The sequence below is a fragment of the Melanostigma gelatinosum genome (genome assembly GCF_949748355.1).
Source record: "Melanostigma gelatinosum genome assembly, chromosome: 5".
NCBI classification, from domain to species: Eukaryota; Metazoa; Chordata; class Actinopteri; order Perciformes; family Zoarcidae; genus Melanostigma; species Melanostigma gelatinosum.
In genome coordinates this window covers 14,836,401-14,852,039 of record NC_136638.1, presented here as the reverse complement: position 1 = coordinate 14,852,039, position 15,639 = coordinate 14,836,401, and the positions used below count along the sequence as shown (strand labels likewise).

Below are 15,639 nucleotides of genomic sequence, written 5' to 3'. Positions count from 1 at the left end.
GTTTACTGTCAGGCTTGCGTTGAGTAATCAATCAGCCTTGTTCTTTTGTTCATGTTCAAGCCTGATGGGGGAGTTTTTCCACCACTGATCCAACAGCACACTAGCAAAAGGGTGCAAGAGAGTTTTTTGGAAATGGTCTGATATTTAAGGTAGTTTGACTAATTATTTTCTCACCCACATTCCCCAAAGACCCGCCCTACTCTGCCTCTGATTGGCTAAGATTTTATGCCTTCCGTACAGAATTAGTTACGTTTATTGCTGATGAACAAGATTGGTAGAAGGTTGGTAGAGTTGATGATTTCAACTCGGATGTGGATGTTTTCATAGTGATGGTAGCCTTGTATAGGGCTCTCATAGATAATTAAAACTGTTTGGAATGATGCTATGCACCTTTATATGGATGGAATGAAATTACAGATGCATTAGGGATTCAAATTTTGATGTAGTGTCATAATAAAAGTTTATGTTCAATGCTCAATGTTGATATGGCACATTGATTAACAAGAGACTTATTGAGCATCTATTTATCAGGTGGACTCAAACATGACTCCAAAGGAATGCTAATGTTGCTCCATATATGCTGGATGTGCAAATAAGCAATAGTTTGCTCACAAGTTCACTATATCAACTTAAAGTTCACTATATCAACTTAAAGTTCACTATATCAACTTAAAGTTCACTATATCAACTTAAAGTTCACCATGTCAACTTAAAGTTCACCATGTCAACTTAAAGTTCACCATGTCAACTTAAAGTTCACCATGTCAACTTAAAGTTCACCATGTCAACTTAAAGTTCACTATGTCAACTTAAAGTTCACTATATCAACTTAAAGTTCACTATGTCAACTTAAAGTTCACTATGTCAACTTAAAGTTCACTATATCAACTTAAAGTTCACTATGTCAACTTAAAGTTCACTATGTCAACTTAAAGTTCACTATGTCAACTTAAAGTTCACTATATCAACTTAAAGTTCACTATGTCAACTTAAAGTTCACTATATCAACTTAAAGTTCACTATGTCAACTTAAAGTTCACTATGTCAACTTAAAGTTCACTATATCAACTTAAAGTTCACTATGTCAACTTAAAGTTCACTATATCAACTTAAAGTTCACTATGTCAACTTAAAGTTCACTATATCAACTTAAAGTTCACTATGTCAACTTAAAGTTCACTATATCAACTTAAAGTTCACTATGTCAACTTAAAGTTCACTATGTCAACTTAAAGTTCACTATGTCAACTTAAAGTTCACTATATCAACTTAAAGTTCACTATGTCAACTTAAAGTTCACCATATCAACTTAAAGTTCACCATATCAACTTAAAGTTCACCATATCAACTTAAAGTTCACCATATCAACTTAAAGTTCACTATGTCAACTTAAAGTTCACTATGTCAACTTAAAGTTCACCATATCAACTTAAAGTTCACCATATCAACTTAAAGTTCACTATATCAACTTAAAGTTCACCATATCAACTTAAAGTTCACCATATCAACTTAAAGTTCACCATATCAACTTAAAGTTCACTATATCAACTTAAAGTTCACCATATCAACTTAAAGTTCACCATATCAACTTAAAGTTCACCATATCAACTTAAAGTTCACCATATCAACTTAAAGTTCACCATATCAACTTAAAGTTCACTATATCAACTTAAAGTTCACCATATCAACTTAAAGTTCACCATATCAACTTAAAGTTCACCATATCAACTTAAAGTTCACCATATCAACTTAAAGGGTGGTGATGTTGTGTTTACAGCTTGTTTCCACTGCCCCCAAGTGGCCAAAACATTATTGCAGGTGCAGGATGGATCAACTTTAATTCATTAGACACGTCATAAATATTATCTGGGCATATATATATATATATATATTTCGCTCGATTTCTTTCTTTCTGCAGGGTCCACCTGGACCACCTGGACCCCCAGGCTCTTCAGGGGTAAAGGTAAGGACTTAATCATGAAATTATTGCCGCATTTAACTAAATCTTAAAATGACTTCTTCCAACGACAAAAGCAGTTTATTACCCACATGATTTAATTTAGCTGCGTTCAGCACACTGATGCATAGGTGTCCGCTGCTGCAACGAGTGTCATCGGGTCCTCCAGCAAAAACCTAAGGGAGACGGGCACTTGTTTCCGATATTCATCTTTCTATAGGCCATATATATTTAAACAGATATATATTGACTCATAATTTAACATATTAGATACACAGTGTTGTAGGCTAGACATTGGCAATCATGCCATTATACCTTATATCACCAACAGCTCAGGTTTTAAGTTTTTTTTAATACAGTATACCCTGGTGAGAATAATAGATACCGCCCAAGCCTTAGGATCTCTACCAGTGCACTCCCACCAGCTAATAATGAGGCTATATGATACATCTAATTAGATTGCGTGTTAAACCTGAGTTTGTGTTAAAGTCATATTCATCAAATGAATCTTTTCTCTGTTTGTCATCTTCCAGGGTGAGCTTGGTTTACCTGGGCCAGGGGGAGTCGATGGGGAGACGGTATGGTTGCAAAATGACACACTGGCGGACTGAATGTCTTCTACCATCGTTTGTGTTTATTATTGAACTGACTCACGATTCTTTGTCTGCAGGGACCTAGAGGTGACATAGGTGAGACAGGACCAGCTGGCGAGAGAGGAGAGAAGGGAGAGATGGGACTCTCTGGGCCCGCTGTAAGTAGTAAACATGTTTCTCTGACACACAAACAGTGGAAAGTACATAAACAGCTGGGAGTTCATCTTGCTTTTTGTGGGTCAGGGTATGGACGGACACAAAGGAGAGAAAGGCGACTGCAGAATAGAAGACAACCTGGTTAGTGAAGCACACATGCAATACAACGTTCCCTCATGTATGTGTATCAGATCAGTGCAGACAACGGCTGAAAGGACTTTACCAGTAATTGGGTGTGTTTTTGGCCATTTGTTACCATTTTGTAAATCTCTGACTTTTCTAATCTTCAGGTTCAGATGATTTCGCAACCAGGCCCACCTGGCCCACCAGGGGTTCCCGGGTCCCCTGGATCTATGGTGAGTATTTTAATCTCTTTCCAAATCCAGGTAGAAAATGTTCAAGTCAAGTTTGTTGTTTGCATCTGTAGCTGTCGCACTCACTCACCCGTGTTTTTCAGGGGCTGCATGGTATGCCTGGTCCTAAGGTAAGACTGCAAGATCATAGTATGTGGTGAAGGCTTGGACATGTTGGGTGCTCAGTGTTCCTGTCCTTGTAATGCAGGGTGAGCCTGGATTCGGGATAAAGGGAGAGAAAGGGGAATATGGTGCTCCTGGACTCAGAGTAAGAAAACCCATTTTCATCATAATAAAACATGCTAAACCCAGACATGACACAGTGATGATAATGTACTTTTTAACTGCAGGGATTAGACGGTCCCCAGGGCGCAACTGGGTCTGCAGGGTTCGTGGGTCTTCCAGGTGCGAAGGGAGAAAAAGTAAGCACCTGATCACCTCCCTTAATGTCTCAACTAAATTGTCTTGAATAAAACATTCATTGTGATTTATATCTGTGAATGTGTGTTTGCAGGGCAGATCAGGGGAGCCTGGACTAGACGTGAGTGTTTCGCTGGGAATCGATCTTGATATTTTCAATTTGATCATTTTCAATTGTATTTAACTTGAATTTATGTCAAGTGATAACTTGCCGTCTGACCCGTATGCTTCCCGTATTATCTCCAGGGTTTCCCGGGTCTGATGGGAGGGAAAGGTGAACGAGGGGAAAGAGGAGACAAGGTTAGTTCAGAACGCAAAAATATATATTTCATTATTTTAATTAAAATACTACCAATTCAATATTTTATCCTCAATGTTTTCCCCCCTTCCTCTTCGCGTTCAGGGTGACCGAGGATCAGTGGGAAAGAGGGGTCTAAAGGGCCAGAAGGGAGAGCAGGGTCCTCCAGGCCTGGACCAGCCCTGTCCTGTGGTATGTCACATCCACACACACACACACACACACACACACTGTAATACTGCACATTATAACTTTCCTCTCACCTTATACAGTACTTCCCTGCTCTCTTCTCTCAACACTGTTTCTGTCATTTCCTCTGTGTTTCCTCTGTGTTTCTCCTCAATGCTGTGAATGTGTAACATGCTGACAGGGTTGCAATGAGAGTAAAGATGTGTCTAAGGAGGAAGGGCTTTCTTCTCCTCCATCTCCTCCTCTTCCTCCTTCCGGCCCTGAGGCCCCCTGTCCTGTGGTACAGTATCTCTATCTCCTTCCTCCTCCTCCTCCTCCTCCTCTTGCATAACTATTTTTGCATCTTGCTATTTTCTATTCAATCTCTCAAACTCTGTTATGCATGTTCTGTTAGTCACAAACTTCACATACTTCATTATGTCTAGTTCAGTATTCACTGTGAAGAGACATTCACAGATAATAGACAGTAATATAAAACGGTTTCAATACTAACTGGCTTTTAGATAAGATTGTGTCTATGCCTGATCTGTATCTATATGATTTGATATCTTGCTTTTAATGTGTGAAATGATGGGATGGAAGACACCTGGTTACAAACATGGAACATTATTGTAACTGACAAGATTTTAAAAATACAGAAATAGACGCATACATAGAGAGCAACTGATTGCCATCACAAATCAATAGTTCTGTTTTTTGTAATCTTTTTTTTCAAAATATGATTATTTGCTTTATGGTGTAAAATGTAGATGAGCGCATCGATACCACACATCTGTGATACGTTTGCTTAGCTTAGCATAAAGACTGGCAACAGGGGGAAACTGTCTGGCTCTGCTCAAAGTAAAAAAATCTGCCGAGCAGCACCTCTAATTTGTTAAACATAATATAATTGTACTGTTGTCGTGGAAAGGGGGGGGGGGTGAGTGGAGGGGTATTCAGTTTGTTGCAATCTGCAACCACACAGCTATATGCCATAAAATGCGACACACTGTCCCTTTAAGAGCCAGGCTAGCTGTTGCCCCTTGGTACCAGTCTTTAAGCTAAGCTAAGCTAACAGCTACAAGTAGTAGCCTCATATTTAACATCGAGATAGATAAAGATATGAGAGTGGGATCAATCTTCATCTAAATCTCTGCCGGAAAGCAAATACAAATATTTCCCAAATTGCTCCCCACAATGTCAACTATTCCTTTGAATAAAATAGGATAGAAACAACTGGGAATTAACTTAATTAAGTCTTCCGTTTTTTATTATTCTCATTTGGCTGAATTTTGTATTTTTTAGAGCTCAGCCCCCACCTTTGCTTTATTTTACAACATCAGTTTGCTGATAGAGAGGGCACACCTTGGACATTCTCACAGTTGTTGCATGACTGTAAGGTGTGTTTCAGCACACATCACATGACATTTTCCGGCTTGTAAACATTCCACTGCTGTTCTTTCTCTGCAGGGACAGGATGGGCTGCCCATACCAGGCTGCTGGCACAAGGTGAGTGTTAAGAGGTTATTTTTAAAACGTGTTGTTCACTAATTAAAGGAGTGGCATTACATTATGAGACAGCAGATGGCACAGTCAGGGAGTAGTAAAAAGCTAACACAATGTGCAACCAACACATATATTAATACTCATAAAGTGTCAGCATTAAATTAATTGCTTGAATCTGATTTGATACAGGGGCATTTTGTAAGTATATTACAGTGTGTGAGCTTGTAATCATAAAGCATGCAGATCAATAGTTATTTATGTTTGGATTTTGATTTGATATGCCACTAATAATGAATCCCTACTATTCTTCTTTTGCAGTGATGACTAACCAGCAGCATGGAATCTGTACATATTGATATGGTATATATTGCAGTTGAATACTACACAACCCACTCCCTTTTTTTTCCTTTTTTCATAAAACATTTTATATAATATATTGAGATTTATTTTAACAAGGACATTTTTTGAGTCTACAGTATTACAAAAACTTTTTTAAACTTTAGAGATCCAGTGTTGTTGAGAATGCAGCTGTGGTTTTGAAGACAATAAACTGAACTGGCAGTTGGACTCTTACTTTGAAGGACAGTCCAGACGACAGTGTTGGAGTGCCTTGACAGTCTAGCGGCCTCACTAACAAAGCCTGAGTTGCTGCCTGATTGTAATCATGACCGCTGTATGGACATAATGGTGTGTGCACTCACCCAGTCTCACGGATGCGTGGCTGGATGGACAGATCTCTTTGGGAGTGGCTGCTGGAGGAATGTGGGTCAGAACTCTCCTCTTCTCTCTCTGTTTTCTGAAAGGAGGCAATGGCGAGACAGAAGCTCAAACGCAAGCGTCTCTCTCAGCCCTGAATGGGCGTGGCGCCTGGTGGAGAAAGGACACATAAACAGGCAGAGAGCACGAGGGGCAGATTGGCCTTTTATGAAGCAGAGGGAGCCATGTAATGCCTCAATGACATACTGAACTCTTGGGAGGGGGGAGGCGACAGAGAACCCTGCATTTCCACACTCACCTGAGAAGCAAAGACACACCTGCGGCTGATGATGTTGCACAATAGCTTCATAACCAGTCAAAGTTGTTTGGGAGTCACTGACGTCACTGGCACATAAGGAAGCATATACTGCACAGATACTTTGGACAAGTTGTGGCGATCTCTTGCATGGCTCTTTTGTAAAGGTTCTCACTAGTTAAATGCATGATCATAACAAAGCACAGTGTTGTTTAGCATCCTGACTGATTTATGACTTCCTCACTGAAAGCTCAAACTAAAGTAGATTCATTTTCATTTGCGATAAGCAGTCTTTAACAGTATTTCCATTTGAACAAGCCACTCAGAAAAGTCGGTGAGTCTACCTTTTTAAGACTTGCACTTGTGGCAGTGGTGACCTGTTTTCTTTTGTTATGTTCTTACCAGCTTTTGTCCGGTTACATTTTGCATTCCTGTGCATTGCCATGTTTGGGAAATATATCGATGGTGAAACTTCAAGGCCAGATTTGAAGGAACTATTTACATTATTGGTATTAAACCAGTGTTTTTCTTGCCTTGACAAATAATTGCCAGTCAAATCATTTTTCTCTGTAATTTTGCTGCATTTTAAGTGATCAATATCCTTTAATCACCGATGAAGACATGTTTGATTTACTGTTGCCCAGTTTGCTCTGGAAAGTGTAAGTTCTTGCTGCTGACTTAAATGTGTGTTTGTTTGATATTTTTGAATCAATATAATTATTTGGATTTAAGGACTAACAGACTGAAGTATGAAATTTAAATCAAATGTATACACAACCATTGTTTTCAAGGTCTCTTTTTTTCAGCAGTAGACGACAATGGTTTATGACTGTCAGTGCTTTTTTCAATTATCACAAAAAAGTTTCAAGTCTTTACTATCGGATGACTTTTACTGGTGTGTTTTGGTCTTTCAAATACATTTTTCTCAGATGGAATATTTCCTTGGTCCTTGCTTATATACTTTAATGTACCCGTTTTAAAGCTATACTCTGCATATCCATTTGGAAAACCACACACATATCCACCGTAACACACGTATCATTGTTTAAAGGAATGTTGAACATAAAGAAAACTTGGGTTTACTGACTATTATCAAATATTTAGCTACATGTATACAGGACAGAGATTACATGGACTCATTATTTGGTCCTGTGGACATGGGCAGAAATACATACACATGAATGGAAAATTCTGGTTATGTTTCTTAGTCTACGTAGATATTAGTTTCACTTTTTAATACGATATGAATAGCATTCAGAAATGTATATTCTGGTCGAGCGCTAGGTGTGACTGACGATCAATCATTTACAACGTGTTCATTGTTCGTCTGGATATGAACGGGAGAATCTGAATGTTTTATTGGTGGATGATCTTCGTTCAACATGGACATACAGGTTGCTAAACATTGCTAATTCCAATTATGGCCCACAACCACAAACAGGTTGTTTTTTTCAAGTATGATCGTACACAAGATCTTCAAATTAACATTCTCACATTATGTCTCAATGATATCGGCCACATGTCAGTGAGAAGTTGAATTACTGACATCTCTCAATTTATGTCCATATCAGTGGGATAAATATGATGAACAGTCCCACTCAATGTTTTTACTTTCGTAGGAGAGATCCGTAGACTACATCAAATATTACACCTATACTGCACCACTCATTTATAAAGTTAAAGGTATTTTAGTGACCTTTTCTATAAAAATAAAAAAAAATCTGTCAATGAGTTGCATTTCATTAGGATAGAATAGCTGGCATACAAACTTTATTTGAGAATCACAAACAAATGTTTGTTGACTGAGAAGTTATTGTAAGCAGAATGGTTTTAACTGTAAACCACACAGTTCTTAGCATCATTTCACTGTAACTTGATGGTTATCTGCCACTTAACGTATACCATATGTGTTTATTTCTTTTGCAGATTCTATCAATTTCAGTTTTAAGGTGTGATGGAGTCAGTAAATGGCACAGTGTCTGAATACAGTTGTGTGTTTTAGTCAGTGTCACAGTATTAGCTTGATTTTTGTGAGAATGACTTTTGGTTGTGTATTTGGTTGAAAAGGAATTAAGCTATTTTTGTAATTACTTGTATAAAAACGTACAACGTGAAATTTGGTCAACTAAACATGTAGACTGAAGTAAACTCTCCAGTTGTATGTTGTTTTTGTCCATTAAATCATAATCATGTAAAAATATTCAGTTTCATTCATTTAACATTAATATAATATTAAGATGTTCTGCCATCCCTACCTCATACTGCATGTATACACAATGCAATGAGAGAAAAAACAAAGAGGCTGTGCAAAATACACAAAGTAACACAATAGAGGCATAATATAAAAAGAACAATACCAGAATATATGGTGTAATTTAAAGACATGCATGTAATACATATTTACACAAAGGCCAGCACACCGTGAGGGAAGGCTGCCGTGTGAGCTCTAGTTCATGCAATACATTAGAAGAGACAGCAGCTTTCCTCACAGCCTCAGACTCTTGCAAGACTGAAAGCAACAGTTGAATGATTAACAGTGGAAATCTTTCCTACATTTCTAAAGTTTAACAATCTCTTAAAATATGTGACACAGTCTCCAGCCATAGCAGCTATTGTATGTGAGGCTGTGTTCAGGGACAGAAGTGCATTGAGCTAAATGCTAACATCACCAAGCGAACACGCTCACATTGACAATGATACTATGCTGATGTTTAATCAGCACAAAACACAAGGTAAAGCTGAAGCTAATAGATGGGGATGTTCTTGGTTTTGCAGGTAGGCCAATTACAAAGCAAAGTATCGTATAAATTATAATTTTGAACTGATAAAGACGCTATGGGAAAAGTCAGGGATCACCAAAGTCATTATATTTCATCCCGAGGGGAACATGTTTGTCTGTATCACATTAAATGGTTATCCACCTCAGAAATAATGCAGATAATTGTTCCATGAATGCATTCTGCTGAATGTGTTGATCAATCCCTTCCACCTTGAAGTTGCTGTTGGTCTCTAATTGAAGTACCTTGTTAGTTAGTTATTTAGTTCAAACTCTGACAACACTTGCAGAAAGTATCTTCTGGCTCAAATCTGCCTGTAAGGGCAGATATTGGTGTGTTACCCAATAGGCCATATTTACAAATTTCATCAAACAAATACAATCACAAATCATTCCCACATGCCCTCCATTGTTAGTTGAATGAGCTTGTTGTTTCCAAGTCGAAACATGTTGCACAAGTGGTTGCAGTTGATGAGGAAGAGAACATTGGATAAAAGGCATGCAACATTAACATCTGCTTTAATTGTTTACATCAACTCTGAATTTCCTGTTTTTAATTTGAAATAACAGCTTGTTTTAAATGAACAAATTACCTTATCTTTGTGGAGCAATGTTCGTGACTTTTTAAATTGATGCCACATGTTAAAGTCATTAACCATCATGGCATTATTCTATATCTATATTGCATGCATCATAGATATGTTTGAACTGGAGGGTTTCTCCTCTCAAACGTGTATTGTTTAAATGAAATGTTATTGTTAACATTATTTAAGTAATAACATTCACAATTTTTCGTAAATACATCCAAAATGTGTTACTTTTATATTTTATATATATATATATATATATATATATATATATATATATATATATATATATATATATATATATATATATATTCTGTCTATGGATTAACAACAATACGTTCAGATGTTGGTATTAATAAATAGTTATAATAGCAATAGATAGCCAATTTGTTTTTAAACTAATTTTGTTATATTTATATATTCATTGTTATATTTCAAGAACAATATGCACATAAGTGCATATTGTTCTGAAAAGATAATGAAAAACTACAACTATATTAAAATTAAAGTCTTAAAATAATTCAATATCAGCAATCACATCAACATTCCATAACAAAGGGATGTAATTCTTAAACTAATTTATAATCCAAAGAGCGATTAGAAATTCACATTTGCATGCAAGAATGTGCCCTTCACCCATAATGATGACAGCATCAACCATGTCAGATATTCTTTCAGAGAGATTACCTAAATAAACCAGATGTTATGAGTATTTTTTTTACAGAATTATTTAAAGAATTTAATGATTCATACAAATCAAACTTTTGATGACCATAGGAGTGTTGCTTGAATAAAGTATCCCTGTCCTGTCCACATTTCCCAGAATCCTTTGCGGTCTGCTAACCCCTTATAGTTTTAGCATCCGGGGTTTGGGCTTCCTTTTACTCCGTGCTGAGATGCGATGAGGATCTAGCTAGGCTTCCCTAGACCGAAGAGAAATCCGATTCCATCCTGGTTAAAGGCACCGCAGAAACTCGCCAAAATGACCGAGCAGATGACAGTGAGGGGGACACTCAAGGGCCACAGTGGATGGGTCACCCAGATCGCCACGACGCCCCAGTATCCCGACATGATTCTGTCGGCGTCTCGAGGTGAGGATTCCCCCGCTGTCCGCCAACATGGCTGACGCAACTTACAACTATAAAGTACGAGAACCACGACGCTGGCCTGAGTGAATTGTGCATACTATAAACTAATGGGTGAACAGTTATGACTGTTGTGTGTTTTACTTTAACACAATCTGCTCGAATTTAAGAGAAAGAGGCCGGCTAGCTTAAACTAGCTAACACAAACGTCATCTGTGAGCCACCTCCGATACCCACATTGCATCTGCGACACGTGTAGTAACATAGTTCGTGTAGCGTGAACGTGATTTAATGCTGGAATGTGTAGATCTGGTAACAATCCACTCCTAACCGTCGTAGATTGAGCTTTCCAACAATGGTGGGGAATGTGAGAGTAGCTCGGGTGAAAGTATTGTTACTGTGCTAAAAAAATACTCAAGTAACGTGAGAAGTAAAACAAGTCATCAAAATAACATGTTAACTCTTTGAGTTACACCTGCACGTAAAAATGTATTTGTAAAAATGTTATGTAACGAACTCCCTAATTGCCAGCTATTGGGCATAATAAAACTATCCTAGCAATCTCCTACATCTACAAATATGGCTATTGATGCGTGTTTTCTCTTTTCGTCTAGGACGATCAGGCCATGCTGTGGCACCTGAATGAGGGCAAGCACCTCTACACCCTGGACAGTGGCGACACCATCAATGCCCTCTGCTTCAGCCCCAACCGTTACTGGCTGTGTGCCGCTACTGGCCCCAGTATCAAGATCTGGGTAAAAGACTTCATTCTAAACATCTCATGATCAGTAAATGGTGCATTGAAGCTACAGTGCAAAGGGCTGTGATGTATTCTAACTATGCCATCTGTATTCTATGATGATAAAGAGGCTGTTTCTGAGCTGTAGTCTAGACGAATTTATATGTTGTGTAATGTATTTGGCGACATCAATTTCCCTCATTGATCCTTCTGCCTCTGTTTTCTTTTCCTCATGTAGGGTCTGGAGGGCAAGATTGTTGTGGATGAGCTGAGACAGGAAGTGATCAGCACAAACAGCAAGGCTGAACCCCCACAGTGCACTTCCCTGGCATGGTCTGCTGATGGACAGGTACATCACACTCGCACCTATTTCAGTGGCTATCAGTGTTTAATCCCTGGTGATTATACCCAATCACTTTTAACTCTGATGTTAATGCTGACACTCCTGCAATTATGAGGGGAAATAGAAACACACTTATTTGAATATTAATGAGCCAACGATACAGAATTTAAATAATCAATGTTCCTTTATCCCTGTTTATTTTTCTTTACAGACCCTGTTTGCTGGCTACACTGACAACCTGATCAGAGTGTGGCAGGTCACTATTGGAACTCACTAAAACGTCACAATCTACTTTGAATAAAAGACTGTTTGAAAATAACTTTTTACATCTTCCTTTCAACTCTGATTTTCTCTTTTGTTTCAGACGGTCAGGCCATGCTGTGGCACCTGAATGAGGGCAAGCACCTCTACACCCTGGACAGTGGTGACACCATCAATGCCCTCTGCTTCAGCCCCAACCGTTACTGGCTGTGTGCCGCTACTGGCCCCAGTATCAGGATCTGGGTAAAAGACTTCATTCTAAACATCTCATGATCAGTAAATGGTGCATTGAAGCTACAGTGCAAAGGGCTGTGATGTATTCTAACTATGCCATCTGTATTCTATGATGATAAAGAGGCTGTTTCTGAGCTCTAGTCTAGATCAATTTATATATTGTGTAATTTATTTGGGCTACATGAATTTCCCTCATTGACAATACTTTCACTCGAGCTACTCTCACGTTCCCCACTGATGTTGTAAAGCACAACCTACGACGGTTAGGAGTGGATTGTTGCCAGATCTACACATTCCAGCATTAAATCACGTTCACGCTACGCTAAATATGTTACTACACGTGTCACAGATGGAATGTGGGTCGCTGAGGTGGCTCACAGATGACGTTTGTGTTAGCTAGTTTAAGCTAACTGGCTTCTTTCTCTTAAGTTTGAGCAGATTCAGTTAAAGTAAAAAAAACACAACCGTTATAACTTCACCCATTAGCTTATATTATGCACAATTCACTCACGCCAGCATCGTCGTTTTTTCTCCTACGTTACAGTTGCAAGTTCCACGAACCAACCGGCTGACTAATGCTCAATGACTCATTTCTGAGTTACACCTGCACTTAAAACGTTATGTAACAAACTCTAACTGCTAGCTATTAAGCATAATATAAATATCCTAGCAATCTCCTACATCTATAAATATGGCTATTGATGCGTGTTTTCTCTTTTCGTCTAGGACGGTCAGGCCATGCTGTGGGACCTGAATGAGGGCAAGCACCTCTACACCCTGGACAGTGGCGACACCATCAATGCCCTCTGCTTCAGCCCCAACCGTTACTGGCTGTGTGCCGCTACTGGCCCCAGTATCAAGATCTGGGTAAAAGACTTCATTCTAAACATCTCATGATCAGTAAATGGTGCATTGAAGCTACAGTGCAAAGGGCTGTGATGTATTCTAACTATGCCATCTGTATTCTATGATGATAAAGAGGCTGTTTCTGAGCTGTAGTCTAGACCAATTCATATATTGTGTAATGTATTTGGGCGACATCAATTTCCCTCATTGATCCTTCTGCCTCTGTTCTTTTCCTCATGTAGGGTCTGGAGAGCAAGATCATTGTAGATTAGCTGAGACAGGAAGTGATCAGCAGAAACAGCAAGGCTGAACCCCCACAGTGCACTTCCCTGGCATGGTCTGCTGATGGACAGGTACATCACACTCACACCAATTTCAGTGGCTATCAGTGTTTAATCCCTGGTGATTATACCCAATCACTTTTAACTCTGATGTTAATGCTGACACTCCTGCAATTATGAGGGGAAATAGAAACACACTTATTTGAATATTAATGAGCCAACGATACATAATTTAAACAAACAATGTTCCTTTATCCCTGTTTATTTTTCTTTACAGACCCTGTTTGCTGGCTACACTAACAACCTGATCAGAGTGGCAGGTCACTATTGGAACTCACTAAAGCGTCACAATCTATTTTGAATAAAAGACTGCTTGAAAATAACTTTTTACGTCTTCCTTTCATCTCTGATTATAATACATGTTTTTTTACTTAATAAAACGTGTGTAACAGTCAGGACAACAGTGCATTCAAACCTCAACAAAGCAATAATAAGTCTGAACAGTGCTGATCTATTCATGTCTAATGTTGGATTACCGAATAGTAAATCCATAAAGATAGGAAAGAATCAGATAATTTCTAGTTTCCTGATTTGTGCAGACACTTTATTTATTTTAGTGTAAATAATGGACCCTCTTTTTGCATGGGTAGTATCTTAGAATCAAAGAGGTGTACTGGTGTCGTGGACTTCGTCCAAAATTCTATGCTAGCATTTTATTTTAGAACTGTTTCAATACTAGCAGGCTTTTGGAAAAGACTATGCCTGATCTGTATCTATATGATTAGATATCTTGCTTTTAATGTGTGAAATGATGGGATGGAAGACATCTGGTTACAAACATGAGGCATTATTGTAACTGACAAGATTTTTTAAAAAAAATACAGAAATGGATGCATACATGGAAAGCATCTGATTGCCATCATAAATCAATAGTTTTTTTAAATCTAAAAAATGTCTATCATTGCTGAATTCAGATATAATACGGATGATGTTTCCGTGAATGCATTCTGCTGAATCCCTGCTACCTTGATGTTGCTGTTGGCCTCTGAGGCCTGGAGGAAAGCTCCAAATCAAAAGCTAATTGAATTATCTTGTTATTTAGTTCTAATACCTGCAGAAAGTCTTCTGGCTCAAATATGCCTGTAAGGGCAGATATTGGTGTGTTACCCAATAGGCCATATTTACAAATTCCATCAAACGATCACAAATCATTCCTACACATCAAGTGGTTGCAGTTGATGAGGAAGAGAACATTGGATAAAAGGCATGCAACATTAACATCTGCTTTAATAATTTACAGCAACTCTAAATTTCCTGTTTTTAATTTGAAATAACAGCTTGTTTTAAATGAACAAATTACCTTATCTTTGTGGAGCAATGTTCGTGACTTTTTAAATTGATGCCACATGTTAAAGTCATTAACCATCATAGCATTATTACATCTATATTGCATGCATCATAGATATGTTTTAACTGGAGGGTTTCTCCTCTCAAAAACAAATGGTTTAAATAAAATGCTGTTAACATTATTTAAGTAATAGCATTCACATGTTTTAGTGAATACATCCAAAATGTATTGCTTTTATATTTATCAGAATCAGAACCGTTTGTTGCCAATGTATGTAACACAAGGAATTTGTCATGGCATGTGGTGCATAACATTAGACAATAACATTGACCCATAAACAATCAACAGTGCAAGCAATAGAAACATATAAAAAATTGACAATACGATATATATATATATATATATATATATATATATATATATTCTGTCTATGGATTAACAACAAGACGTTCAGATGTTGGTATTAATAAACGGTTAAAGATAGCCAATTTGTTTTTAAACACATTTTGTTATATTTATATATTCATTGTTATATTTCCAAAAAGATAATGAAAAACTACAACTATATTAAAATTAAAGTCTTAAAATAATTCAATATCAGCATTCCCATTAACATTCCATAACAAAGGGATGTAATTCTTAAACTAATTTATAATCCAAACAGCGATTCAAAATT

The 15,639-nt window shown here is 37.8% G+C and overlaps 2 protein-coding genes across 4 annotated transcripts in view; both read left to right on the top strand.

The window, feature by feature from the left end:
* The window catches only part of LOC306777742 (uncharacterized protein), a 119,964-nt gene extending 111,303 nt beyond the window's left edge, over positions 1-8,661 (top strand). For both annotated transcript variants that reach the window (XM_079268991.1, XM_079268990.1), the window contains 14 exons: positions 1,919-1,963; positions 2,491-2,535; positions 2,628-2,708; positions 2,794-2,847; positions 2,997-3,062; positions 3,164-3,190; positions 3,268-3,327; positions 3,410-3,481; positions 3,574-3,600; positions 3,726-3,779; positions 3,883-3,969; positions 4,148-4,246; positions 5,416-5,454; positions 6,255-8,661. In XM_079268991.1, the coding sequence (XP_079125117.1) occupies positions 1,919-1,963; positions 2,491-2,535; positions 2,628-2,708; positions 2,794-2,847; positions 2,997-3,062; positions 3,164-3,190; positions 3,268-3,327; positions 3,410-3,481; positions 3,574-3,600; positions 3,726-3,779; positions 3,883-3,969; positions 4,148-4,246; positions 5,416-5,454; positions 6,255-6,305 (807 nt within the window). In that variant the 3' untranslated portion in view covers positions 6,306-8,661. The remainder of the gene's footprint in view (positions 1-1,918; positions 1,964-2,490; positions 2,536-2,627; positions 2,709-2,793; positions 2,848-2,996; positions 3,063-3,163; positions 3,191-3,267; positions 3,328-3,409; positions 3,482-3,573; positions 3,601-3,725; positions 3,780-3,882; positions 3,970-4,147; positions 4,247-5,415; positions 5,455-6,254) is intronic.
* A 2,047-nt stretch (positions 8,662-10,708) lies between these two features.
* LOC306777747 (small ribosomal subunit protein RACK1-like) lies at positions 10,709-13,986 on the top strand. Of its 2 annotated transcripts, XM_079268998.1 has the most exons (8): positions 10,709-10,917; positions 11,526-11,666; positions 11,889-11,999; positions 12,205-12,249; positions 12,358-12,497; positions 13,215-13,355; positions 13,577-13,687; positions 13,893-13,986. In XM_079268998.1, exons 2-5 carry the CDS (start codon positions 11,538-11,540, stop codon positions 12,382-12,384), a joined length of 312 nt encoding a protein of 103 aa, XP_079125124.1. In that variant the 5' UTR covers positions 10,709-10,917; positions 11,526-11,537; the 3' UTR covers positions 12,385-12,497; positions 13,215-13,355; positions 13,577-13,687; positions 13,893-13,986. The 2 variants fall into 2 exon arrangements, with proteins under 2 accessions (XP_079125124.1, XP_079125125.1); XM_079268999.1 differs by lacking the exons at positions 11,889-11,999; positions 12,205-12,249; positions 12,358-12,497.
* Positions 13,987-15,639: the final 1,653 nt, after the last annotated feature.

Bases quoted from the DNA above. Each gene is read 5' to 3' on its own strand.
- LOC306777747 (XM_079268998.1), top strand. From the start codon at position 11,538: ATGCTGTGGCACCTGAATGAGGGCAAGCACCTCTACACCCTGGACAGT. The intron at 11,667-11,888 runs GTAAAAGACTTC...TTCCTCATGTAG, and splicing joins GCCCCAGTATCAAGATCTGG to GGTCTGGAGGGCAAGATTGT. The intron at 12,000-12,204 runs GTACATCACACT...TTTTCTTTACAG, and splicing joins CATGGTCTGCTGATGGACAG to ACCCTGTTTGCTGGCTACAC.